Below are 24,625 nucleotides of genomic sequence, written 5' to 3'. Positions count from 1 at the left end.
ACTTGGCATGATTGCGCTGCAACCAATCCATACCAAGAATGAGGTCAAAAACTTGACTCGGCACCACCCGCAACGACTGCAACTCAAGCTCGAGATCGCCCACACGCACAACCAGGTCCACCTTATCCCGTGCACATGCATGTGTACAGCCGTTGCCATAAAGAATGAAAATTGGTTTCGCCGCATGACGCAAGTGTAGACGACAATGTGTGGCAACAGGTCGAGCAATAGAAGATAAACTTGAACCTGTATCAACCAACACGGAAAGAATAATAGGAGACCTCTTGTTATAAAAACGAGCTTGGAAAGTAAACACTGGATGAACTGATGCCGAGTGAACCCCTTGATGATACTCCCGAAAGAAAGATGGAGGGGTCATTGATTTATTCGCGCAAGATCCCTCCGTTACTCGCGCGACTCCTCGTTTCCCGAATGCATCTCGGTGTCCAGACCTTCTGCTGCAGCAGCACCCACGGGACATTGCTGACGCCAAAGTCTCCACCCAGGAAATGGAGGTCGCCAATCCGGAAAACGACGGCAACACCGATAAATATGACCAACTTCATCACATGCCCAGCAGCGAACATCACGGCCATGACCACGTCCTCGCGCTTGTCCTTGGACTCGAGCAGCAGCAACATCAACCTCTATTAGAATAGGACCATCACCCATAGGAAGTGGAGTGGAAGGACGTGTAGCGAGAAGTGGAAAAGGCGACGTCTCATAACGTTGTGCCAAGCGAAAAGCATCGTGAAGGGTGGCAGGAGCAAGTGCATGCACAAGTCCGACAAGATCTTGACGAAGTGCTGGCCACAACATTTCTAGCTTGATCCACTTTGACATATTTGGCTCTGCACGAAGCAAAAGACTTCGGAAACAAACGCCAAATTGCATCACCGACTCAGATGGCCCTTGGCGAAGACGATGCAATTGTTGGAAAGCATCATCACAATCATCGGCATGTTTGAAGGCACGTTTGAAGACGTCTGGGAGAACACTTCAATCCCCACGAGTGGCTGCGCTCAAACCATTATACCACTGCAATACCGTCCCTTGGAGACACGTGGGAAACTTATGCAACCGTCGAGCATCATCCCAAGAATGATATGTGGCAATCATCGTGAAGTGATCGAACCAATGGTACACATCATCCCTAGGATTCCCGCAACAGAACTCCGGCCGAACGCGAGGATTGGCACCAAGAGTAGGAGGAGTTGTACCACGTGCTGTGAACGCCGCCATCAACTAAGTTTGGTTGTTCAATTGCAAGCGCATAGCATCAAACAATTGTACCAACTGCTGCTCTAGAGTCAAAGGAGGAGATTGCTGATTTGCCATGAAGATGAATGAAAAAAAAAGAGCAAAAGAAGATAAATGACAAAAAGCTAGAAGGAAATGGTAGATCTAGACAACACAAAAAGCTAGATCTAAACCAAAACCTTGAAAAGAAAGAACAAAAGAAAGGAAATAGAAAAAGTTAAATCTAGACGATGCAAAAACTAGATTTAAATCAAAATCCAAAATCCAAGCACTTCTTATATTGCATACTTTGCAACTTTCTTGGATCATATAAAGTTAATGTTTGATGGCTACTAAAACAGTAACTAACTACTTGATAACAAGAGTGGGAGTTGATAATTCCCTTAATGCAAATATGGTTAAAAACTTCCTCTATCATTATCCTATGGTACACCCCTTTCCAATTTGTATTCACCACTTGCATATATTTATATAGTGTTGGCTGCATAATTCCCAAATAATTTACAAAATAAACCATGGTTTTTGTCTCAAGAATCTTCAAGTGCATCCATACACCACTATACTAGCAAATCCCCTCAACCTCAAAAAATTATTGAAGCCTTGAAAGAAGTAATATAATGAAAACCTTCCAATTTAGAAATTCATCTACTTATCATTGAAATATCAAGATCTCCATCTTCATCTTCACTCTCACTAGTTAAAGAAGTATTGGAATTGAAACTTAATAACAACCCTACACTTTGTTCATCTTCCACTAGTACATATATTTGCAACTTTTGCATTTGAGTCCAATTTCATGAATTTGAGCTATAAGCAAGATTTACTCATTATGGATGTCTTTAATTACCACAAAAAAAGTAAATTAATTTCATTGCCACAATAACCACACTATTAAAATTGAACAACATGGCTTTAAAAACCCTTTCCTCCTTGAGAACATTAAATCACACTTACATAATGAAAATGATGATGAATGGGATGTCATGCCACATATATGACCCACATGTATGACCCAAAATGCATATGTGCCCATCTCATTGACATCTAAATTGGAGAATGCCAGCCAGGTTTTCCAATATAAGGGATTTACAAATATCACACCATACAATCAAAGATGTATAGTGTTTATGTTAATGTTTGTTATTCAAGTTCATGAACTTCACAAGCCAACAACAACTTAAACACCAAACATGCTCCACCCATTAACCCAAGCATGAAGATTGCATGTAGTGGTGTGGCAATTAACTGGCATGAGTCTGTCGCAGTTGACCAACCTGAGAGGTAACGTGGAGCTATATGTAAATGGAGTTATATGTAAAGTACTATAACAACGTTTTGTTTTAGATTTCAAACATGTAGCACAAGATGGCCTGCGTTGCTAAACCGGACTCCTCAGCAGCCATGGCTTGGTCCAGTACCCATTTTGCCAGCCCCCAAAACTCCTCAACAGCCTTCAGGTTCTCGGGTCCATGCTGCTGACACATGGAGAAGAAACGGCACAACCGATTGCATTTCTCGGCTGGGAAACATGGAGCCGATGAACCATAGCGAGACCAAATTGTAGTTAACGTTGATAAAAAAGTTAACTTGTTGCATTGAGAATCATACACTTCTCTATGCAAAATGTGGAAGCCTGGACTCGTACTCAACGATTGCTGGAAAAAGGAAAAAGATTGTTGGAAACCAAACTAGAAAGGAAAAACACACAAACATCTACTGATCAAAACGAAAATACTGTCCAGCCGCACCATGGCAAGCTTTCCTCCCCAGACTACCAGATTAGAACGGTTAAGATGTGCAGCCGGATGAACTGAAAATACCAGATAGGCACCAGAAATGGCTCTTCCAGGGGCTCTTGAATCTGATTTAAGTCCGGGCCGCCACCCTCTAGTTTCTGCAGCAGAAGATAGATCCTGTCGTCATCGTCCATTGTAAGTAGCCTTACGGAGTTATCTTCTGGAAGCTCCAAATAGTCCCAGGTTAAATCCCAAAATCCTGAGAAACTAATTTAAACGTCCATGGCTGAAAGCAAGACGTAGATGTTCTTGTAGTTCTTGGGGGACGGGTCACTGATGCCGCATTTCTTGGCCTCCACTTCCAGCAATTCTCTCGTCTTCAGTCTCTTGTAGAGTGCCCATTTCCGAGGAGGCAAGCTCTTTAGAAGTTGGCGATAGCTGTGCTCTTGCATGGCTTTGGCCTTCTTCCTCCGTTCCATTTCCCTCTCCCTGACTTCCCCGAGCTTCCGGAGGAGCAACACTTCCTCCTGTCCCAGATTTTGCTCAAAGCACTGATCAAACTGGAGCTGTTCCCTCTGGTACTCCACCAACGTCTCTTGTGACTGAACCGGCCTGCTGGACGTGGGCGATGAACCTCCTCTGGAAGAAGAAGCCTTCCGGGACTCCTCCAACGATTCTACCTTCACAGGGCAGAGGTAAACATAGTACCAGATGCAGGGTCCAGTGTACCAGCGTTCCACTTGTGCTCGTTGCATGAACTGATACTCCGTTTTGGTGTGTCCCTCCGGGCTGACCGTCACCTGAAGCGCTAAGAAATGCATCACCCCTTTCTCGTCAACCCACGCGATAACCCCGTCAATGTACTTGAAAGAGTACCTGCCTGGTTTAAGGTACACTGGCTTGAAAGGCTCCCACTGGCGTGGATCTAACCGCACGGGTTCACCGTTTAGACTCTTCAGCTCCACTGGACGACGCACACGCTGCTTGAATTTCAGCCCCACCGCCATGATAGCCTCTGCTACAAACCCCTCGCAGGCCCATCCGATCTGAGGCCAGATGATGTCCGGGTCATCGAGTTTACCCTTCACAATGGCCTGGAATGTGGCCCTTCAAGCGCTCCAAAGCTGCCTCTAAATGGACTGCATGGATGAAGTCGGTGCAGAAACTACCATCTCCGCTGACAAAGCTCTTGGACACCGATGCAGGATCACGTAAAGATTCCTCCGGGCCCTTGTAATCCTTGATGTACTTCCGTATGGATTTGAATGGTTCTCCCTGCTTAAACTTCAGCAGCACCGCCTGCCACGCCTGCTCATCATCTAGGAAACCCTCTAGGTCCATCTTCCCAGGATCTTCGTACACTCGCGTTTCCATGGCACCCGTTTGGACATCTATCATCCCAAAACTTTTAAGCCTGCGCCTTTTCCTTGAGGTACCGGTGATGTCTCTTACATACTCGTCACACGCACTGCTGAGGTAGAACAAGGACACGGGGTGCTTTCCAGCAAACAAGAGAACATCCTCCTCACGGTCCGGATGGTTCTTGAGCATCCCTCCAAGGACGGTGGTGGTTCCTCTTATGAACGAAGAATACTCCTCCTGTAGCGCGGATAATTCAGTAAAAAAGCACCCGGAAAAAAAAGAAAAAAAGAAGGGAATGAGGCTTACCTCGCCAAAGTTATCTTTCAGCTCGTACTCTTCCATCTGGCTTGCGCCTACTCTCATGTCATGAGCTTCAGGCGACAAGGTCTTGATTACAAAGTTGCACCCTCTTTGCAAAGCTTCCATCCACTTCTTCGCCTCAGCTCGCCTGCGTGAAGTACCATCGTCGTGTTGATCTTCACCTTCACTCACAAAGAAAATAAAATCCCCAGCCGCCGTTCTGCGCTCGAGGAAGTCAGACAACGACTCCACAGAGCTGATGCGTCCAATCTCTGCAAGCGCTCCTCGCTGTCACTGTATGCAAACAGAACGGAGTCCTGAACTTGGTCCACCAAGTCCTGACAAGCGTCCAGGCACCAAACGCTTATTGCTCGTTGAGAGAGCCCAACGAGCTCCACTGCAACCGCTCGCAAAATGCAACTCTTTCCTTTCCCCCTGGCACCAGTAATGAGCAGGCCCTGAGTCGGGGACTTCTACAACCAGCCTCATGATGTCCGAGTACGCCGAACGACCCACAAACTCAAATTCCCGTGGTGGCCTCTTGCCCACGGCGGAGGTACTCAAACCTGGAAAGGGCAACGTCTGCGACCTCCCTGGATCCTGCAGCCCGGCGAAATCCACATCGCGAAGCCGCGCCTTCACACGCTCCGCCTCCTCCTTTCTTGCAAGCAGACGAGCGTGCGCCATGGCAGCCGGAATTTTAGAGCCTTCAGCTGAAAGGTTGTGCCCTAACTTTTGGAGCATTAGTTAATTTAGATGAAGAAAAATTCTTTTTTAGGTGTGTAAGAATATACCTAGAATATCATGGCATATTCTAAGATATTCTTGGTAATCAAAGTTTAACATTAATGTCCTTAATTATCACTGGTTCATCAAATATTTATTCTCACCATGAGTTCTACCTATTATTTCTTTCACATCTTGATATATTAGTCTTCAACTATTCAACTTCAACTCCAGTTAAGTGTTAACCCAGGTCAAACAGGGCAACATTCTTGTTTATATGGCCTTATCGAAACAGACATACATTTTCTATCTCGTGAGAGAGGCCAAGCGGCGACGCTCTATCTCGTCATCGCCATCGTTCTCGGGTCTTTCTCTTGGATCTGGCCGCGTCTCCAGCTTTCCAGGGATCAATCAGACAATCAATCACAGGAGATCGCATCGAGGGAAAGATGAAAAGAATGATTAAAGTTTGAGATGGAACAGGCAGAGTCGAGCTCGGCAAAATTGGCAACGTTTTAATAACAGCGTCATTCCAGCGTAATGGAGCGTACCAAGTTTAAAAGAATTTAAAGCTGGAATATTCGTATAGGGCTTTGTGAATATTCATTCTGGGTTTAGGGTTCTTCGCATTTCATGGCAGGGGAGGAGGAGTGCGTAGCGCTGGCGCTCGGCAATGCTGCCGATCTGGAGGAGGCGCCTGCCAGTGGCAATGATCCCACTGCCGCCGGTGATGAGGAGGAGGAGGAGGTGAGGAATGATGGGGATCAGGAAGGACGGAGCAAGGGATTGAGGAAGTGCGTCCAGAATTTGCCGTGGTATATGGGCGGGGATGCTTTTAAAAGGCTCCTGGAAGAGCAAGTAAGCGTGTGACTGACTTTCTAGATAGCTGGGATTTTTTTCCTGGTAGAATGATGGATGAGCAGGCTTTTCGTTGTGTTTCCTAGGATATAAAATTCGCCTCGGCCAAGAAGAGAAAGGGAAAGACTGTTGGTTTCGTGGAATTCGATGTTGCCGAGCACGCTGAGCACGCCAAAGTGGTAAATCATTTTTTTTCTCTAACTTTGCACTGTAGATACTGATAGATAGCAATCTGTTTATGTTGTAGAAACTAGAAGCGATGACGGGTTCCAAAGGGAAGAAGCCAAAGGTGTCGGATGCTCTTCCACGAAGCTGGGAGGCTGACGAAACTGGGAATGGAGATGCGAAAGAAGAAAATGCTGAGCTGCCGAGAGATGTGAGTGAGGTTGTCACTCCTTTGGCTTCTCAGTCGTATGAGGAGCAACTACGAGAGAAGCGTGATGGCGTCGCAACAGTGCTTAGAAAGTTCGTAAGTATTATTAAATTGCACTTGCTTCTTTTCGTTTCCTGAAGGTCGATAATACCGTCCAGGTTCGCCACACACGCAAGTGCTGCGTGCATGGTACTCCAGTTCCGGAATGGCTCACTCCAGGAAAAGAAAAAGGTAAATGTTGATAGAATAACTACTCGGATCTCTATTTCTTTTTCTTCAACAGGGGGTATGGCTTGTGACTTTGAAGGCATTATTTCTTCTCCTGTGGTTGAAGGCTACCGTAACAAGTGTGAATTTAGCATCGGATTTTCTGCCGATGGGGAAAGTGTTGTTGGATTTCAAATGGGGATGTTCAGGTGAGATCATCGATTTGTCGTGGGTCATTTATTTGACTTACTTAAAGGCCTTGTTCAGGAAAGGCATTACCACAATTGGAAATCCCAGGAACTGTCGTAACGTGTCGGACATTGCAAAGTTTTATGCTGGTGCACTGGGAAGTTTTATACGCACATCTGAGTTTCAAGTGTGGAACAAGGAAAATAACTCTGGCTTTTGGCGGATGTTGACGGTAAATGTTCCGTGCGTTTGTACCAGCAGCTCTAATTTTTCTCCCTATCAAATGTTTAGGTTCGAGAAGGTCGACATCCTAGAACTTGTCAAGAAGAGGTTCCAATGGTTGCCGAAGTTATGCTTGTAGTGCAGGTGCGTGTGATGTTTCTTTTTTCTTTTCTTTATTTTTTTTGACGATTCTGACTAGTACTTATGCAGGTATCTCCATCAGGTATTGCAAGTGACGCAAAGACGAAAGAATATGAGCGTATGGCCAGGGAACTTTCAAGCGCTGCTTTTAGTGCATCACCACCTGTTACACTCACTGCTTTACTTGTCCAGGTTGAAAGCGTCACTCTTTATTTTTCCTGCTCTCAGCTTGCGTTTCTAGGAACATGTGGGAGTTTCGAACGCTGCTCCTGCCGATGCTCCTTTAATTTCCTTGGCGATTCCGGGCACAGAAGTCTCTGTACAATATATTCACGATTATATTGGCGATCTGCAATTTAGGATTTCTCCGACAGCATTCTTCCAGGTTGCCATATCTCCTTTTTCTACTTGCAACTTAAAATGTATTTAATGCAGGTCAATAGCTTTGCGGCTGAGAAGCTGTATGCGCTCGCTGGGGAGTGGGCTGGTCTTGGCCCCAACACTTTGCTCTTTGATATATGCTGCGGGACGGGGACTATAGGTCTGACGCTTGCACGCAAAGTTGGCATGGTACATAATAGATCTTAAAATCACTAGACGTGCCGGCTAATAATTTTCCCTGGACGCTAGGTGGTGGGAATAGAGATAAATGCAGACGCAGTCACAGATGCCTTGACAAATGCGAAGCTCAATAACATTTCAAACTGTAGATTCGTGTGTGCTAAGGTAACGCATTGTCATGTTCGCTTACTGGTCTATTTATTTGTTCCTTGATTCAGGCCGAAGACGTAGTAAATAAGCTACTCAATGAATACGAGGTCCTTCCCGAAGAATCTTCGGAAGATAATGCTATGGACACTGATAAGAAGCGCTTCTCCAATGTAGTGGTGATTGTGGATCCTCCACGGAGTGGTTTGCACCCAACAGTAAGTTTGAGTTCTTGCTTTCATTTTATTTGTTTAAACTCGATCTAAGTTTCTACCTGTGAACAGGTTACAAAGGCCCTTCGAGTACATTCACGGCTCAAGCGCCTTGTGTAAGCTTGATAGTATGCTTTTAGAGCGGTACGAAACTCACCATATTGTTTTTACAGGTATGTATCATGTAATCCCGACACGTTGATCGCAAACTCGATCGAGCTGTGTGCTCCCTCGAGCACGGCTGACAAGCAGAAAAACGGTCGAGGCATGAACATCAAAGGCATGAGCAGCATGGGCTATGCTAGGCAGCGAATGAAGAACATGCCAAACTCGGAGCCATTCAAGCCTGTGAAGGCCGTGGCCGTGGACCTGTTCCCTCACACCCATCACTGTGAGATGGTGATGCTCCTCCAGAGGTAAAAGATTGTGTTCTGCGTTTTTCCAGTTTCAAGTCTTTTTCCTTCAGGTAGCTTTGATTGTTCCCTCAACTTCCATTCAACGATCGCATGGGTATAGCCCAACTCCAGCAAAGCAGCTCTAGTAGTGGACAGGGATCACTTGTCTGCCAAGCAGCATTCATTCGCGAAAATTGGCTGGAGGACGTGCCAAATATTCTTTTTGGCAAAGCAACCTGGGAAAAGAGAAGCTCCCACAAGCCGTAAGAATCTGAACTACCGTAGAACAATGCGAAGATTCTTGCCCATGAGGAGGCAATCTTATCTAAGCTATAAAAACAGTGCTGAGATTTCTGTCCAATCGACTCTTCTTCTCTTGTTTTTTTCTCTTTGGGTGTCGGTATAGTTGACAATTACACATTCCTGGTGCGTTGTTTGATCTGGTCTCGAGGAGAAGTTTTTTTGACCCTTCAGGACAAGCATATGCTCTTTTCGTCCAAGGGTCAACAATTGAGACTCCACCCAAACATAAGTGCTCGCGTGTTAAAACTCTGGAACGTTTTTTCTCTAGAAAATGAGAGAAAAAAACGGCATCTTCGGTCTCCCATATTCGAAAAGCTGCTCGCCACCCATGGAATTATTGGATTCCACTGTCAAATCACTCGCAAAAAGCTTTAAGTAATTCCTGGCCTGGACACTCTCCATCCATCCTCGCCACCCATCCACAATCTCGTCACTCGCTTCACGATCAAGATCATCACCTACTTGAGCTATGGCGGGAGCTATGGAATTGGACATCTGGAAATCCCGCCTTCACTCCTCCGCAAGAACAGGCCTGGCTTGTCTCATCGCGGCTGTGCTCCTCGAATACGCTCATGGCTACGTCAAGTGGACCTCCTTCCCGGTATTCTCTTTCGTTCTCTCGTTTGTCCTCCTCAGCGAATGCCCGTCGCTGGAAATGGTGATCCGAGACTCGTGGTCGGTGATCCTGGGTGCCATCCAAGGCCTCGCTCTGGGAATGCTCGTGATCAATCTCTTCGGCCCAACCGTGTCGATCTGGACGAGCCTCTTGTGTATCTTTTGGAGCAGCATGGTGGTGGCGTATCCATCTTTCTCCAGTCTTCTCACCAAGAGGATTGCGCTCACCGGCGTCACACACCTCCATGTAGTCGCGTACGCGAGGCAGGAAAGCATGGACAGGATATTCTACCCCCTGAAGCTGGGGGCGACGATGATGCTCAGTGTCTCGTGCTGTCTTGTCGCTCTCACTTTTCCCGTGCCAAAGCTTGCGTCCACCAAGGTGGGAGAATCCACTGAAAAGTTGTATTGATAGTTTACTATGATCATGCCATTTCCAGGTGAAGCAGCAGATCGTCCAATCCACCCGAGTGATCTCTCGAGCTTTTGATGCTCTACTTGCAAGTTTCTGTACCATGGAAAGATGTGGATGCCATTCTTTGAGATTCCAGTCGAAGTCTCTTGTTGAGGCTGGATCCAAACTTGTGTCGGATATACCACGCCTGGTACGTATTACATATTTTATATTCAGCTTGAAACTTTTTCCTTGGTTTCCAGGAATGCGCGCTTTTCTTCAAAGCCAAAGCTTTTGGAACCTCTGGAAAGAGGCTTGATAAGCTCATGCTGCACTTGAAAGCAATGGAGATGGCCAAGGTTATCTCCATTGATCATGCAACCATAGTCTTGCTGGAGGATCCATTCACTCGGATAAGAGAATGGAGCAAATTGGTGTTAATGGCACCAGGGGGAACTGGAAACGATAAGCTCCTGGAGGATGGGACAGACATCATCGGCAGCTTGAATGAAGCTCTAGAGATTGCAGTTGGGTCTTTCGATACCAAAGATCCTTCGCAGCTCGAGGCTCATTTCTCGTGCCTTTTCTTCGTCCAAAATATGAGACTCTTCCTCGCTGAGGCCAGGGGCGCGCTAAAAGGTGGCACCTCAAAACCAGCACGGTCAATGGAAGATTTAAAGAGAGTCAGCGGTAGTCAATGCCAACCTTGCAAAGGAGAGATCGATCATATCAACGATAAACGCACGATCTCAAGATGGCTCCTTGATCTCTACGACCGGGAGCAATTCATTCTCGCGCTCAAGATCTCACTCGCAATGGTCCTGGGAGCGTTTGCCGGATTCATGTACGATCGAAGCCACACCATCTGGACAACGCTGATAATCGGGATGGGATTTAACGCTCGCCGGGATGCCTCCCTGCGAATCTCAGACATACGCTTGCACGGAGTGGTGCTGGGAACGCTCTACGGTTACCTGGTCTCCTTCTACACGCTCAGATATCCAGCCATGATCTCCATCGTCGCCCTGGCAGCATGGATCGTCTTCACGAGCTTCATGAAACACAGTCGGCTCTACGGGCCGCTGGGGAACGTCTCCGCCTTGATTGGCGCAATCTTTCTCGTGGGTCATCGCAAGAGAGTTCCTCTCGACCGGCTCGCCATGCTTCGGATGGCCGAGACTTTCCTGGGCATCGCAGCCTTCGTCGCCGTTGACTATCTAATCCTCCCAAGGCGAAACTCATCGGCTATGGCGAGAGCCAAAGCTACCGCGAGCGCGGACAAAATCAAGCGGTGCACGAGAGCAGCGGTCAGCGCGTGCGCTGACTGCGAGGACGGGTCAACGATGGAGGGAGCTGAACGGGATGCGGGCCTGGCGGTGGCGGAATTGGAAGCGCTTGTGGAGGAGATGAAGATGGAGCCCTGTGGAATGCATGATCTGCTAGAGGAGCGAGCGTTTACCAAGATCGTGAGATCCCAAAAGAGGATCCTCGGCTTAATACAAACGCTTGTGATTTTCGCCCTGGAGCTTCGGAGAATCTCGGGATGCGAGCACCTCCAGCTCTCCGCGCTAGATTTGCTGACGCTCAAAGAGGGTGGCGGCGACGTGGAAGACCAGTCTAAAGGTGGCATTGACTTAGTTGACTCGTGTAGAACAAAGTTTCTGCTGGGCAGGAGGACAGGGAGCTGGGAAGAAATCCTTGTCTCTGGGGCACTGGCATTCAATGTCCAGGAACTTCTGCTAGAGTTTTCAAAGATGGAGAGGAACATTCTCAAGTTGGTGAAGACAGGAAATGTTAAAATTATTTAAAGTTCTTTTTGGATAAGACAATTTTTAAAAGTGTGGATTGATAAGTTACTGTTGGTGTAATACTTTACATTTTAAGATTGATAATGCTTTACAACTTGCCCAATGAGAAGTAATTGCGCCCCCATTGAAACTAGAATATAGTTCAGAATCTACCGCACTTAGTGACGTCACTAGTTCTGGATGTAACAATAACAGAAAGTTAGAAATGAAATCTAAGAACTTGATAAGTATTCACCCATCGTCCTTATCTCATTAGATCGTTGCTTGCTCATCGGTGAAATTGACATAATCCCAAATTGATATATATTCAATTTGATTCTTGGCCTGCAAGGTGATTCCAAGGATGTGAAGCTGGCTGAAAAGTAAAAATGAAAAGCTTGGGCTTTGGATTAGAATGTGATTTTCGTGAGTTAATAGTAGCTGTGAGCTCCGGTAAAATGTTGAAAACGGCAGGTCCCCTGTAATCACAAAGTGGATGCTCGCCACTCACGCACTGGATTCCCATGTCAAATCAAATCACACTTGAAAGCGTATAAGAGTTCATCCTGGAACCGAAACCCCTGTGCCACCTGGAAAGGAAAGCCTCATTTTTCACGGGTCTCCCTGAAAAGACTAAAGATTTAACGGTTGTGGGAACCTGATGTGGAAGTCCCGTCTCCTCTCCTCGGCAAGAACAGGGGTGGCATGTCTCATCGCCGCTTTGCTGCTGCAATACGCGCACGGCTACGTCAAATGGACGTCATTCCCGGCATTCTCCTTCATCCTCTCCTTCGTCATCGTGAGCGACTGCCCCTCGCTCGCAAAGGTGATGAGAGATTCATGGTCTGTGCTCTTCGGCGGGATCCAGGGGCTCAGCCTGGGAATGCTCGCGATCAATCTCTTGGGGCCGAGCGTGTCCATCTGGACGAGCCTCATGTTCATCTTCTGGAGCAGCATGGTGATCGCCTACCCGTCTTTCTCCAATCTTCTCACCAAGAGGGTTGCGCTCACCGTCGCGACCCACCTCCATGTCATTGCGTACGCGAGGCAGCAAGACATGGACAGGATATTCTACCCCTTGAAGCTGGGTGCGACGATGGTGCTGGGCCTGGCGTGCTCCATCCTCGCTCTCACTTTTCCCTTCCCAAAGTTCGCGTCCGTTAAGGTAGTGTGATGTCATTGATGTGATCTTCTCGGTTGCGTGATATACAATGGCTTGTCCAGGCGAGGCAGCAGCTGATTCAATCCATCGAGATCATCTCGCAAGCGTTCGACGCACTGCTGACGATGTTCTGTACTCGGGAGAGATTTCAAAGGCAGTCCTTGAGATTCCAGGCGAAATCTCTCATGGAGGCAGGATCCAAAGTCATCCTCGAAGTCCACAACACAGTATGTATCCATGTACGCTTTCTGCCTTTTTATTCATCCCTATTCCCTTGAATTTCAGGACTGCTTTCTTCCGTTTGCGGTCAAAGCCAAGTCCAACTACGAGAAACAGGTCAACAAGCTCATGCAACATGTCAAAGCAATGGAGCTGGCCATGAACTCGAGCTCCTGCTCCGACCAGGAGCTCTCGGACTCTGCCAAGGCCTCGCTCGAGGAGCCCATGTCACAAGTAAGAGAGTGGAGCAAATCCTTCGCCGCAAAGATGAATCATCCATCTGGCAAGGAGAGCGTGGACTCGGACAAGCTCCTGAAAGACGGAAAGGAGATCATGAGCCAAGCTCTCGAGACCGTGCTCTCGCTCCAAGATCCCTCACAACTCCAAGCGCAGATTTGTGGCCTGTCCTTCGCGCACAATGCGAGGCTTTTCCTCGCGGAAGCCACCACCATGCTACAGACCACACCGAATCTAAGCAAGGTCTGGTCAACACTCGACACTCCCGAGTCAACACCGGTCAGCGCGAGTCCGTGCTGCAAGCTAATTAGTAGCGTGGATCCAATTGAGGAGAGCAAAAGTGAAAAAGAGATCGAGTTTCACTGGCGGTTTTTCAGCCAGATTCTCAAGCTCTACGACCGGGAGCGATTCATCGTGGCGCTCAAGATCTCGCTGGCTATGGTGCTCGGCTCCTACGCGGGCTCCACGTACAACCGCTACCACATCAACTGGACGACGCTGATAATCGGGATGGGCTTCAACGCCCACCGCGACGGCTCCTTCCGCGTCTCGGACCTCCGCTTGCACGGGATGGTGCTCGGCACCATCTTCGGCTACCTCGTCTCGTTCTACACGCAGAGCTCCAGTCCCATCTTCTCCATCGTCGCGCTCGCCGGATGGATCGTCTTCACCAGCTTCATGAAGCACAACCGCTTCTACGGTCCCCTTGGTAACGTCTCGGCGCTCATCGGCGCCATCTTCCTCGTCGGCCACCGAAAGAGAGTCTCGCTCGACAGCCTCGCCATGCTCCGGCTCACGCAGAGCTTCATCGGCATTGCTGCTTTCGTGGTCGTCGAGTACCTCGTCTTCCCGAGAAAGGTGTCGGTTCTCGCAAAGTCGACGCTGGCGGCGGGGCTGGCGGCGCTGGAGCGGTGCGCGAAGACGGTGGTCAGTGCTGGTGTTGACGTTGCGCGGTGCTGCTGCGAGAGGTGCCAGGGGTCCGCGCTGGAGGAGCTTGGGCAGGCGAGGCAGGAGGCGAGCTCCATCGCGCAGAAGCTGGGCGTGCTGGTGCAGGAGGCGGCGCTGGAGCCCTGCTGGACCGACCCGTTCCAGGAGAAGGCCTACGCCAAGATCTTGAGCTCCCATGCCAGGATCCTCGATCTGCTGCAAGCGCTCGTCATGTCCATCCTGGAGCTGAGGTCCAGAAGGCTGCCGTGGTGCTGCGAGACACTCCAGGACCTCCAGGCTCCTTGCTTTGGCCCCGTGTTGGTACGGTTAGATACTGCTGGAGGTGGCGGAGACGTTGAGAGCCAGTCCGCGAGCGTAGATCTCGTCGACGTCGACTGCTGGAGCTCGTCAGTGGTTGATGCGTGCCGGTCCAGGTTCCAGGAGGTGATGGCGACGGCGGGCGATGACCGGAACTGGGAAGATGCTGTCGTGTTTGGCGCCTTCATCTTCAACGCTCAAGCACTGGCGATGGAGTTTGCCAAGATCGAGCGGAACGTTCTCAAGCTGGTAAATCTAGAGCGTGGGTCAAAGATCCACACAGTAGAGTTGTCAGAGAAGCTAAGTGCTCGTTACCTCTTTAGGGGATGAATCCACGTAGCATTTGAGTAGCCATTTTTGCTTGGATGTTGTAGATGTCACTGGACGAGAAAGAGAAAGGTGGCGACTGCCCCCGGGTTAGATGCTCTGCGTAGGCGCAAATGAAGACACCACAGCTCGAGCCATCCGTCTAAACACAAGCATCCAAGTTTTAGAACCAGTTCTTTACGTTTTTTGTGTCTTTGCCTGTTGCGGGATGTTGTCCACAACGCAAAGTTGCCAGTTCTGTACGCTGGTCATGCTATGTTTGTTTGCTCCCTCTTCACGAAGGTACTCATCGACCTGCCAAGCTTATTTAAAATCGAGGAAAAGGAAAGGTTGAACATACCGATTTCATGATACGAATGTATGCCTTTGTTTTCGATTTGCACAGCAAAGAGTCGTAGTACTCTATCCGGTGGTTTTTGAGATGCGCCGCAACTAAAGACCTGGAAACAAAGAAATCAGATGCTATTGTCTCGAAAAAGCTTGGGCATAGTACCAGTGTACGTTGTTGTGGTTGACAGGAAACAAAAGAAGATCGTGGTCGAAAATGTTCTGTAAAGTAGCTACGTTCGGGAGATGCAAATCAAGATTGATTGGCTCAAAAAACTTCAAGCAAGGATTTGGGGAGTGAAACTCACAATGTTTTTCGACCATCTACGCACGCCTTCGTATCCAGCGATTTGGAGCTTGGTGTAGAAAAAGCTGCTGAAACAATGGGTTCGAAGCCTGATTAGATCAAAGGAAAAACAAAGTTTTCAATCAACATGGAACGAATGATCGAAAGTCTTACTTTGAAGAAGAATTCTTGTCAGGCCTGTCGGAGCGAACCTAGAAGAAAATTCTCTATGAGGAAAAGAAGAATAACGAGCTGACCTATGCTTTACCTTGATGAGCGAGAAGTAGCTGTTGATAATCTCACTGTTAAGCCACTTCCCATCCACAAGCAGCGCCAAATCCCGCCCAGCAATGCCCTCGCCATTTGGCAATTGCCAAATCGGCGCCGCATTCTCGGCCCTCGCGACCGATCCAAGAGAATCCGGCGCAGCGGCCGCATCCTTCTTCCTCTCCACGCGCTGTGCGGATCGAATTCGCGCCCTTCGCCCCGCTCGATCGATGCAAGCCAACCAGAAGAAGCGGAAGCGCCAGCGCCAAATTCTCCACAGCCTCGCGGGCGCCATAGCCACAGAAAGATTTTAAAACCCTATCTTATACCCAAGCACTCAAATCCAACTTTTCTTTAAAGGTGACCGTGCTACAAAAATCTAGATGGAGATTTCTTCCTTTAGCTCTTCCATGGATCGCCTTCTCTCACCTCGGATGGCTCTACGACTACCTCGGCCTCGGTAGCTGGCGGCGGAGGTGGCGTAGCGGCGGAGGCCTCTGGCGGTGGTGGCGATACTCCATATCCTCCGGAGTATCCCTGTGAGTAATCCACTTGGGGAGCGCTGGGAGCGCTATATTCCTCCTCCTGTCCGCTGAGAACTTGTCTGCCACCCAAAGCGACGCCGATCATGTCGTAGATTCGAGCACCGAATTCCGAGGCGTTGTCAGGCTGAAAAGAGAACGATCATCGAGCGAATTAGATGAGGAAATGAGAGGAAAAAACGATGAACTGACCGTGAATCCGCTGGAGACGTGAGCCGTCTCGTACAGAAGCTCCACAATCTCTTGGGCTCTAGTGTCGTGTGGACTGGACTTGCATGCCTCCTGCGAAAGAGAGATTATTTAAGGACGTTCCAAGTGAAACGAGAAAATCCTCACGTTTAGACTCGCGATGATGGGATGCTGGGGATTGATCTCCAGTATCCTCTTTCCACGCATGTAATCGAGCTGGCTCGTATCTCCCAACGCTTGGGCTTTCATAATCCTGAAAATATATGATGTGAAGAGACGAAAGATAACACACACAACCGAACCTTTCCATGTTGGCAGACCAGCCATGTTTGCCAGTGACAAGAACACAAGGAGACGTGCTGAGACGATTGGAGATACCAACGCTGGCCACCTTCTCGCCCAGAATTTGCTTGATCCAGTCACAGCAGTACGTGAATTCTCTTTCAATTTCCTGCTCCTTGGCTTCGTCCGCAGCACCTGGAAAAAAAGGTTATGAAGAAGCTTAAATCTAACCACGGCTTACCAAGATCGAGGTCTTCCTTGCTAATATCAACGAACTTCTTTTCCTTGTAAGATTGCAGGCTGGTAAGAGCAACCTCATCGATAGGATCCACAAGGAACAGAACCTACAAGTGAGGGAATTTAGTACCATGAAAAGTAGTGTATAAAACGTACCTCGTAGTCCCGCGCTAGCAATTGCTCAAGAAAAGGCGCACTCTTGCAGCTCTTCACAGTATCTGCCGCAATGAAGTAGATAGCATTTTGTTCAGGCTTCATGTTGCGAATGTAATCATCCAGGTTCGTCATTTCCTCCTCGTTTTTGGACGAGAAGAACCGCAAGAGCGGAGCAAGCCTCTTGTGGTTGTTTGCATCTTCTATGCATCCGAGCTTGATGTTCTTGCTGAAACATGTCCAAAAGATCTTGTAGTCCTGAACCAAGAAAAAAGTATCAGCACAAGTCCTAGCAAAAGTCAGCAAGTGCAGCTACCTCCTTCTTTTCCCTGTTGGCAATTTCGTCCAGCAGATCAAAAGACTTTCTGACAAGACGCTTCTTCATTATACGCACCTGTCAGTTTTTAAAGTTAGATCCTAGAATCAGATTTCAAGTCAATTATCTTACTATTCTGCTCTCTTGAAGAATTTCTCGTGATACGTTCAAAGGCAAGTCGTTGGAATCCACAATACCTTTGATAAAGCTGAGATAGCGCGGGAACTTCATCGAAAGACAATCCCAGTGTTAGACACAAACACAAAATTTGAATTTAGCTTACCAGGTCGCCCTCAAAAGAATCGGAAATGAACACCCGTTTTACGTAGAGCCTGATATTCTTCGTTTTCAGTCCTTGGTTTTCCTCGTGGGACAGTGGTGCCATACCAGGAACATACAGTAAACTTCTGAATTCGACTTCTCCCTGTAAACGCTGTTAAAGCAGAGAACGAACGGAACTGACCTTTACCTCAGTAGTAAAGTGACTGTAGCCTAGAGGAGGGAGAAACTCTTTGAACGTAGTCTTAAAGAACTCCTTGTACTCTTCCGGATCAATCTCCTTTTGACTTCTCATCTATTACATTCTCACATATAAGAAAGCCTGGGGCAAACAAGATCAACACGTTACCCAGATAGGCTTTGTCTCGTTGATCAGCTCCCAGTCATAGACTTTCTGAGTAATGGTTTTCATTTTCTGAAACAATAGTGTAAGTCGAGATCAACGAAATGTCTACAAAACAGCGAGAAGTTCACCTTTTGTGGCGCTGGTGCCTCTCCTCCTTCGATGGCAGCAGACGCTGGATCAGCAGGAGGCGCCTCGGAAGCTTCTGTGTCTTCCACCTGATGAACGATTAAGAATTGTATAGAAAACAAGACCAAACATCAAGTACCTCCTTCTCTACTGTCTTCTCTTGCCATGTGTAGATGGGAAAAGATATGAACTGAGAATAGTTTTTCACCAAGTTCAAAATCCTCACTGGATCCGTGTACTCAAATTTATCATCCGCCTGCAACAGAAACAATTAAGCTCAACTCATTCTCTTAGCCAATCGCGGTTACCTTCAGCGTCAAAGTAACGACTGTTCCTCGCGGAATAAGCTTGTCGGGGTCAGTTTCTTCATAGACCGAATAGTCGTTTTCATTGGCCTCTCCTTCCCAAACCCACTGTTTGTCCGACTTTGAATGTCTTGTTGAGACAGTAACCTTCATTAAAAAAAGGGGGGGAGTTAATTCAGTTGATGTGTGAAATAAAAGACCTTACCCTGTTAGCCACCAGAAAGGCAGAGTAGAATCCAACACCAAATTGACCAATCAGATTGTTATCCCCGAGTGCAGCCTTATTTTCCTGCACGCAAGTATAATTAGCTGGGTAAATTTCCAGTCTACACAAGCCACATACCTTGATTGCGCTGAAAAACTTTGCAGTGCCACTCTGGGCGATAGTTCCGAGACTGTCCACAAGCTCTTGGCGAGTCATACCAACTCCAGAATCGCTGCACAGAGAAACAGACGAACATTAAAACCTGGGAAGGAAAATGCAAACTCACATGATGGTCACGGTCCCCTTCTCCTGATCAGCCTTGATTCGAATCTCCAGGTTGGGATTAGGATCCAAAAGGCTAGGCTCAGTGACGCTCAAGAATCGCAGCTTGTCAAGCGCATCACTCGCATTGCTGTAAAGATTCAACAAAATGAGCCGGGAAGAGAATTGGCAAAACAGTACCTGACGAGCTCACGAAGAAAAACTTCCTTGTGACTGTATAGACTGTTGACGATGAGGTCCATCAAGCGACTAACCTGTAGAGCATCGTGTTAGAATTTGTTCTAGCATGAATAGCTCTTACCTCTGCTTGATACTGGAACTTTTCAGCCGCTGGCTCGGCCGGAGGAGCCTCGGCGACAGTAGCCTCGGCACGAACACTCATTCGATTCCAATCTGCCCGCCTCTCCTCCGATGTAAAACCAACATTCCCAGCGATGGCCCTGCCGGAGCTCAAGAACCTAGAGCCGTGTGCCAGCGGAAGAAACTGAGACCTCTTCTGGAGAGGAACACTTTTAGCGCCCTGCAAAATCCGAGCTAGAATCGTCAATCATCCGTCCATGGCAGGAGATTTCGCTCACCTTGTCGGCATTGCTTCGCAGCGCCAGCGCGGCGGTGGCAGTGCTGAGAGATCTCACCGACGTCGCGGCCGGAGAGACGGCCATGGTCCGCAGCAGCGTGACGGAAAGCGCCTTCCTCGAGCAGGAATTCATATCACCGCGAATAGCAGCTTCCAAGGAACAAGCGCCCAGCGCCTAGCGCCCGGCAACGACGAACCAAACCAAACCACAATAACAATGGCTATGGCGGTCCTCCTTTTAGGGTTCGTCGGTCTTGTTATGGTCATGCATGCCCATATGGCAAGATCCAGCCGTTGGATTGATTCTCATCTAACGGGACCTGCAAGTGCGAATCCCTGTTTGTTAAAATCTCGACTAGAAGAAGGCCTTTAGCTAACAGGTAATTGGATAAATATCGGCTGTTATGCATGGGTCATGCATGACCATGGAAAAATCTGGAAGCCTTGTCGTTGTCTTAAACCCTAAACCCTGGATATTCCTTTGGCGCGCTTCTTCTCATGTCAAATAGTCTCATCGTCTTCCAGGCGCCGCGGTTAGGGTGTAGCTTTCTTAGGCATCAATGCCGCGCTCTAGTGGCGGCCACCGATCTCTCCGGCGGATTCCAGCGGCCAGAGACGATCAAATGGGATAGGGATCTCGCGAATAATGTGAGCTTGATTGGATTTCTAGGTAAAGATCCCGCTTGGGGCTACAGCGAGCAAGGAAGAATCGCATATGGCTCGATAAAAACTCCCCATTCGTGGTATGTGAGCTTTTTTCTTTTTCAAATGGTTTGTTTCATAGCGATGTTGTTTGATTCCTCAGGTTTTTGCTTGATTTCTGCGACCCAGTCTCGGAAATTGCTGTTGAGCATGCTAAGAAGGGGGATTGGGTTCAAGTTCAAGGAGAATTGCTTGTACCAAAGCCTGGAGATAAGATCGTCACACCTAAGGTTCGTGGAAAAGCATTGACTTTCTCTTCTTTTTTTCTTTCTCTTTTTATACATTCTCCTTTGATTCCAGGTGCTTGTTAAAGACTTTAAGTTTGTCGAGAAATCAAACGGTGAGGCTGTAGATTTTTTTTATAAAACTTTCGCTCGTAGCTCGCTGAGATATTTAGATTATCAGACTCCAAAATCGAGACTGCCAGGCTCTGGCTAGAGTTTTTTGCTGCTCCAAATGAATGGTGGGACAACAGAGCAATCAAGGTATTGAAAATGGATTGTAGCCGCAAGACTTCATACTTCCTCCTTCTTTTTTCGTTTTTGTTTTTTTTTTTTTCCTTTTTTTTCAGAGAAATGCGAGAGCTCCAGACTTTAAACACAAAGAGACGCGAGAAGCACTGTGGCTCAACAGTCAGGACTTGCCTTCCTGGGTTCCTTCGCAAATCCAAGCTCTAGAATCCAAAGGCATCCTGAAAAGGTTTGAGCAATAAACTGTAAGAACTTGTTATTGAAACTGCTTAATGGTTTATTAACGAACAGATAGTAGGGCTTGGTAATGCGATGGATTGGAAGGCAAACTGGCGCTTTGCGCTGCTTTCACAGCTTACTTGAAAGCACAAAGCTCCATTCTCGTCCCGCCACCATCGGCTTTGATCCATCGCTTGCCAATACTGCCACTCTAACTGGGAAAGTTATCGGCAATCCCGCTGTTTACAAGGTGTTCTCTGGGAAGATTGCGAAGGCCGTCCTCCTTGTGGAAGACAAGAGCTGGTATGTTTGTTCTCTATTCGATATGTCTGATCTAATGCTCGATGGCAGCTTTTTTGTGGATTTCCACAACGGTCTTGGAGAGTGCTTCATTCAACACGTCCGGAGAGGGGACTGGATTCAAGTCTCGGGGTCCGCCTCTGTGGAGATGCAGAGAAGTACACCCATCGCAAAAGTAAGCATTTGTTCTTGAGAAGATCAGTGCTCTAGTTCATATGCCTCAGATTCGAGTCAGGGACTTCCAGCTAGTGGAGGGAGATGTTCCCGGAAGATCTGGTGAGTCTTTTCCAATCTTTCAATTTGTTTACCAGTTTGTGCTTGTAGAGGAGCAAGACGAGCACTCAAGACTATGGCAGAATTTCTTCGCAGCGCCGCACGACTACTGGGATAATCGCCACGACAAGGTTGTGTGTATAAACTTGCGAAAGATCTTAAGATTCGAAGGCTTGTGTTGCAGGAAAACTCCAAGCGTCCAGATTTTCGCCATAAATCGACTAAAGAAGCACTGTGGCTTGACGATTCCAGAAATCCTCCCTGGGTCTACGCGCAAGTTGAGATGCTAGAGTCTCGCGGCCTCTTGAGAAAGCCAAAACTTACTATCGTGTAATTTTATCACTTACATCGTGAAAGAGAATATTTTTTCACCTTCAACTATCAAACTTTTGAATTGCTTGGAGGGATTTTCTTAGGGTAGCGATCGAGCTATGGCGGACATGGATGTGTGTCCGGCCGCTGGCGCATTGGGAGGCGCTGGAGCTGGAGATTTGGATCCAGCATTCGCCGATGCGACAGCGAAGCTCTCGAATGCATCGCTTTTCTCAAGCGACAGGATCGAGGTCTCAGGTAAAGTTTTCTCTTCCTCGGCATCGCGATTCGATGCTGAATTGTTTTGTTTTGTTTTGTCAGTCGAGGTGTGCCTGAAGCCGACGAGCTCGGCGCGTCACGAGGATGTCAAAGACGCGATTGAAAGGTAGTACTTTCTTCTGCACTGTGATGTTTGATCGAAATTTCTTTCTTCTTCTGGCAGAATGCTTCACAATCAAGGCCTATCCCTCGTCGATGGTCCTGTGAACTTTCAACAAACGGAAGAGGCATTTCTCATTGATAACGTCCAAAGTGTTCTATGCGACACAGGTATTTACGTTTTGCCAATTTTCGTCGACCATGCATACCTTTTCTTTCAGGTCGGGGCACTGGGGACTGCGTTCTCCTCTTCTGGCAAGTGTACTTCAAAGTGAGCGTTTACCAGGTACTGTAAGCTTGCTCTGGATCGAGGAGTAGTACTGGCTGACGGAACTTCTTCGTTCACTTACTTACCAGCTGAACGAGGAAGGTGCAGCAGATGACGAGGGAGATGGTGCGGAGGAGCTACCGAGTTTTCAAGAGTGGTCCCTGCCAGCGAAAGAATTCCATGGACTGTGGGAGAGGTAGCTCTTTGCTGGCCGATTGTGTTCAGGCTTCTAATCTTTGGACTTTCAGCTTGATATACGCCACCGGCTTGAAGCAGAGGCTTCTTCAATACTCGAAGACAGCCGTGCTGTTCGCCGACAAAGGAGTCGACCACAACCTTATTTCGTGGAATCGGTATGTAATCTCTTTTTCGTAATGTGTTATAGCGACAACTTCAATTCTTGTCCGTAGAGTTATATTGCTACATGGTCCACCAGGAACGGGGAAGACTTCCTTATGCAAAGCGCTTGCACAAAAGCTTGCAATCCGCTTCAAGGACAGGTGCTAGCCATCGATCATCTCTTGACACAATCTTGCATAAATGTTGATAAGTCACAGATATCACTCATCACAACTCGTCGAAGTTAATGCGCATTCTTTGTTTAGCAAGTGGTTTTCAGAAAGCGGCAAGCTGGTATGGTCTATAGATTCTGACGTAATCTCTGACTCTTTCTTTGGATCTCAGGTCACCAAGCTTTTCCAAAAAATCCAGGACCTGGTTGAAGACGCCGATTCCCTTGTGTTCGTCCTGATAGGTGTTCTGTCAGTGACGTTCTTATGTCATCTGCTTGCATTTAACGTAACGATGCAGATGAAGTTGAGAGCTTGGCAGCCGCAAGACAGGCTGCACTTTCGGGATCCGAGCCTTCAGACTCTATCAGGGTTCGCTATTTCGAGATTCTCGTTTTCGTCTGATTCATTGATATCATGTACAGGTCGTCAATGCTCTGCTCACGCAGCTTGACAAACTGAGAAGCTGGCCTAATGTTGTTGTTTTGACCACATCAAACATCACTGGAGCAATTGGTACGAGCGACATTGTCCAGAAAATATATCCCTGACACCTGGTTCCAGACCTTGCATTTGTTGATCGAGCGGACATAAAAGCATACATTGGACCACCGACGCTGGAAGCTCGATACGAAATCCTACGAAGCTGTATGAAAGAGCTGGAAAGGACTGGACTAATTTCATCCTCCGCGGTCAGTGCTTTCTGTCTGCAAAAATCTACTATTTTACCAGCTTTGTCGACAGCAGAATGGATCCATCAGCGAGACCTTCGTAAGCTACGACACACTATTACAGTCTATGAACTGCAGCATGCCTGACATCCTTTCCAATTCATTGCTTCAGACTGCTGAAGCTGCCGAGGTGGATTTCTCTTTCGTTTCCCCTGCCCTGACGACTGAATTCGCAGGGACTCAGTGGACGGGTGCTGCGAAAGCTACCGTTCCTCGCTTACGCTGGCATGGCCTTGGAAACTAAAGTCGACACTCACCACTTTCTGGTGGCACTGAAAGAGGCAGCGCAACGAGAACGAAGCGAGCGTGACACGAATGACAAGTAGGGGAGCAGGCCGAGCAGCGAGCGCTGGCCCTGGCTCTATCAAAAGGCCGTAATTCTCGAGTTCTTCTCCCCCAAGTGCACATATATCCGCAATGACAATGCCTGGTTTTTCAGCTACACCACTACTTCGATAGCCAGAGGTACTTCCTTTGATCTTCATCCAAACTTTTTTCATCATTCGCATTTCTATCATTTCCAGGTGCTTTATCAAATACGTCCCATGCTTCGTTCTCCTGGATAGAAAGACGAAAGTTCCCTCCATAGTCTTCTCGATCGTCCGATATTCGCCATCGGACGGCTCTGTAAGATTTTGTTCTAAACTGGGTTGGCAGCCCTAAATTGTGGGACGTGCCCCTTTACTCAAGGAAATTGTTTGCGGCTTCGCTTCTCATGGTACGTGTCTCCATTTCTTTTTTGGCGCTTCATCACGTCTCATGTGTG

At 47.8% G+C, this 24,625-nt stretch overlaps 6 protein-coding genes across 8 annotated transcripts; 3 read left to right on the top strand and 3 right to left on the bottom strand.

Annotated features, from left to right (window-relative positions):
- Positions 1 to 5,998: 5,998 nt before the first annotated feature.
- LOC9630174 (zinc finger CCCH domain-containing protein 24) lies at positions 5,999 to 9,050 on the top strand. The gene is made up of 15 exons (XM_002992588.2): positions 5,999 to 6,242; positions 6,329 to 6,421; positions 6,490 to 6,711; positions 6,774 to 6,846; positions 6,899 to 7,031; positions 7,090 to 7,243; positions 7,303 to 7,377; positions 7,444 to 7,566; positions 7,616 to 7,759; positions 7,810 to 7,944; positions 8,005 to 8,100; positions 8,154 to 8,300; positions 8,367 to 8,410; positions 8,468 to 8,710; positions 8,761 to 9,050. Exons 1-15 carry the CDS (start codon positions 6,018 to 6,020, stop codon positions 8,762 to 8,764), a joined length of 1,911 nt encoding a protein of 636 aa, XP_002992634.1. The 5' UTR covers positions 5,999 to 6,017; the 3' UTR covers positions 8,765 to 9,050.
- Positions 9,051 to 13,703: 4,653 nt separating this feature from the next.
- Positions 13,704 to 15,113, bottom strand: LOC112343175. The gene is made up of 2 exons (XM_024666246.1): positions 14,967 to 15,113; positions 13,704 to 14,906 (listed from the first exon to the last, which is right to left on the bottom strand). Exon 2 carries the CDS (start codon positions 14,529 to 14,531, stop codon positions 13,710 to 13,712), a length of 822 nt encoding a protein of 273 aa, XP_024522014.1. The 5' UTR covers positions 14,532 to 14,906; positions 14,967 to 15,113; the 3' UTR covers positions 13,704 to 13,709.
- Positions 14,905 to 16,163, bottom strand: LOC9629742 (sentrin-specific protease 3). 2 transcript variants are annotated; one of them, XM_024666244.1, is made up of 7 exons: positions 15,860 to 16,163; positions 15,766 to 15,803; positions 15,614 to 15,701; positions 15,472 to 15,527; positions 15,319 to 15,418; positions 15,177 to 15,272; positions 14,905 to 15,120 (listed from the first exon to the last, which is right to left on the bottom strand). In XM_024666244.1, the coding sequence occupies exons 1-7, from the start codon at positions 16,151 to 16,153 to the stop codon at positions 14,971 to 14,973; spliced, it is 822 nt and encodes a 273-aa protein (XP_024522012.1). In that variant the 5' UTR covers positions 16,154 to 16,163; the 3' UTR covers positions 14,905 to 14,970. The 2 variants fall into 2 exon arrangements, with proteins under 2 accessions (XP_024522012.1, XP_024522013.1); XM_024666245.1 differs by having other exon boundaries at positions 15,614 to 15,680.
- A 21-nt stretch (positions 16,164 to 16,184) lies between these two features.
- Positions 16,185 to 19,927, bottom strand: LOC9630172 (heat shock protein 90-5, chloroplastic). Its single transcript, XM_002992556.2, has 20 exons — positions 19,699 to 19,927; positions 19,422 to 19,640; positions 19,301 to 19,374; positions 19,125 to 19,250; positions 18,977 to 19,070; positions 18,839 to 18,922; positions 18,637 to 18,780; positions 18,468 to 18,584; positions 18,331 to 18,417; positions 18,206 to 18,271; positions 18,047 to 18,151; positions 17,861 to 18,001; positions 17,710 to 17,802; positions 17,578 to 17,655; positions 17,265 to 17,519; positions 17,113 to 17,215; positions 16,892 to 17,066; positions 16,737 to 16,842; positions 16,593 to 16,682; positions 16,185 to 16,527 (listed from the first exon to the last, which is right to left on the bottom strand). Exons 1-20 carry the CDS (start codon positions 19,828 to 19,830, stop codon positions 16,258 to 16,260), a joined length of 2,559 nt encoding a protein of 852 aa, XP_002992602.2. The 5' UTR covers positions 19,831 to 19,927; the 3' UTR covers positions 16,185 to 16,257.
- A 313-nt stretch (positions 19,928 to 20,240) lies between these two features.
- On the top strand, positions 20,241 to 22,039 carry LOC112343176 (protein OSB1, mitochondrial-like). Of its 2 annotated transcripts, none has more exons than XM_024666248.1 (10): positions 20,241 to 20,440; positions 20,503 to 20,629; positions 20,700 to 20,739; positions 20,805 to 20,884; positions 20,971 to 21,114; positions 21,168 to 21,391; positions 21,440 to 21,563; positions 21,613 to 21,664; positions 21,713 to 21,792; positions 21,846 to 22,039. In XM_024666248.1, exons 6-10 carry the CDS (start codon positions 21,177 to 21,179, stop codon positions 21,993 to 21,995), a joined length of 621 nt encoding a protein of 206 aa, XP_024522016.1. In that variant the 5' UTR covers positions 20,241 to 20,440; positions 20,503 to 20,629; positions 20,700 to 20,739; positions 20,805 to 20,884; positions 20,971 to 21,114; positions 21,168 to 21,176; the 3' UTR covers positions 21,996 to 22,039. The 2 variants fall into 2 exon arrangements, with proteins under 2 accessions (XP_024522016.1, XP_024522015.1); XM_024666247.1 differs by having other exon boundaries at positions 21,165 to 21,391.
- A 61-nt stretch (positions 22,040 to 22,100) lies between these two features.
- On the top strand, positions 22,101 to 24,573 carry LOC112343174 (pachytene checkpoint protein 2 homolog). Its single transcript, XM_024666243.1, has 15 exons — positions 22,101 to 22,231; positions 22,295 to 22,358; positions 22,416 to 22,522; positions 22,573 to 22,637; positions 22,709 to 22,815; positions 22,868 to 22,972; positions 23,030 to 23,119; positions 23,177 to 23,252; positions 23,304 to 23,373; positions 23,430 to 23,500; positions 23,554 to 23,644; positions 23,693 to 23,820; positions 23,876 to 23,989; positions 24,036 to 24,324; positions 24,384 to 24,573. Exons 1-14 carry the CDS (start codon positions 22,102 to 22,104, stop codon positions 24,183 to 24,185), a joined length of 1,368 nt encoding a protein of 455 aa, XP_024522011.1. The 5' UTR covers position 22,101; the 3' UTR covers positions 24,186 to 24,324; positions 24,384 to 24,573.
- Positions 24,574 to 24,625: the final 52 nt, after the last annotated feature.

This window comes from Selaginella moellendorffii, unplaced genomic scaffold, assembly GCF_000143415.4.
Source record: "Selaginella moellendorffii unplaced genomic scaffold, v1.0 SELMOscaffold_138, whole genome shotgun sequence".
Lineage (NCBI taxonomy): Eukaryota > Viridiplantae > Streptophyta > Lycopodiopsida > Selaginellales > Selaginellaceae > Selaginella > Selaginella moellendorffii.
Note: the sequence above shows the minus strand (reverse complement) of the source record. Positions and strands in the feature narration are given on the sequence as shown.

What these genes read in the sequence shown, in the direction of transcription:
- LOC9630174 (XM_002992588.2), top strand. Translation starts at nt 6,018, where the DNA reads ATGGCAGGGGAGGAGGAGTGCGTAGCGCTGGCGCTCGGCAATGCTGCC. An exon ending in TCACTGCTTTACTTGTCCAG is followed by an intron (nt 7,567 to 7,615) that starts GTTGAAAGCGTC and finishes TTGCGTTTCTAG; the next exon opens with GAACATGTGGGAGTTTCGAA. An exon ending in GTAGATTCGTGTGTGCTAAG is followed by an intron (nt 8,101 to 8,153) that starts GTAACGCATTGT and finishes TCCTTGATTCAG; the next exon opens with GCCGAAGACGTAGTAAATAA.
- LOC112343175 (XM_024666246.1), bottom strand. Translation starts at nt 14,531, where the DNA reads ATGGGAGCTCAAGATCTTGGCGTAGGCCTTCTCCTGGAACGGGTCGGT.
- LOC9629742 (XM_024666244.1), bottom strand. Translation starts at nt 16,153, where the DNA reads ATGGCGCCCGCGAGGCTGTGGAGAATTTGGCGCTGGCGCTTCCGCTTC. An exon ending in ACATTCGTATCATGAAATCG is followed by an intron (nt 15,273 to 15,318) that starts GTATGTTCAACC and finishes TAAGCTTGGCAG; the next exon opens with GTCGATGAGTACCTTCGTGA. An exon ending in TGGACAACATCCCGCAACAG is followed by an intron (nt 15,121 to 15,176) that starts GCAAAGACACAA and finishes GCTTGTGTTTAG; the next exon opens with ACGGATGGCTCGAGCTGTGG.
- LOC9630172 (XM_002992556.2), bottom strand. Translation starts at nt 19,830, where the DNA reads ATGAATTCCTGCTCGAGGAAGGCGCTTTCCGTCACGCTGCTGCGGACC. An exon ending in TTCTTCAAGAGAGCAGAATA is followed by an intron (nt 17,656 to 17,709) that starts GTAAGATAATTG and finishes AAAAACTGACAG; the next exon opens with GTGCGTATAATGAAGAAGCG. An exon ending in CCATCATCGCGAGTCTAAAC is followed by an intron (nt 16,683 to 16,736) that starts GTGAGGATTTTC and finishes TCTCTTTCGCAG; the next exon opens with GAGGCATGCAAGTCCAGTCC.
- LOC112343176 (XM_024666248.1), top strand. Translation starts at nt 21,177, where the DNA reads ATGCGATGGATTGGAAGGCAAACTGGCGCTTTGCGCTGCTTTCACAGC. An exon ending in GAAGTACACCCATCGCAAAA is followed by an intron (nt 21,564 to 21,612) that starts GTAAGCATTTGT and finishes CATATGCCTCAG; the next exon opens with ATTCGAGTCAGGGACTTCCA. An exon ending in AGATGTTCCCGGAAGATCTG is followed by an intron (nt 21,665 to 21,712) that starts GTGAGTCTTTTC and finishes TTGTGCTTGTAG; the next exon opens with AGGAGCAAGACGAGCACTCA.
- LOC112343174 (XM_024666243.1), top strand. Translation starts at nt 22,102, where the DNA reads ATGGATGTGTGTCCGGCCGCTGGCGCATTGGGAGGCGCTGGAGCTGGA. An exon ending in GTCAAAGACGCGATTGAAAG is followed by an intron (nt 22,359 to 22,415) that starts GTAGTACTTTCT and finishes TTCTTCTGGCAG; the next exon opens with AATGCTTCACAATCAAGGCC. An exon ending in AGCCTTCAGACTCTATCAGG is followed by an intron (nt 23,501 to 23,553) that starts GTTCGCTATTTC and finishes TATCATGTACAG; the next exon opens with GTCGTCAATGCTCTGCTCAC.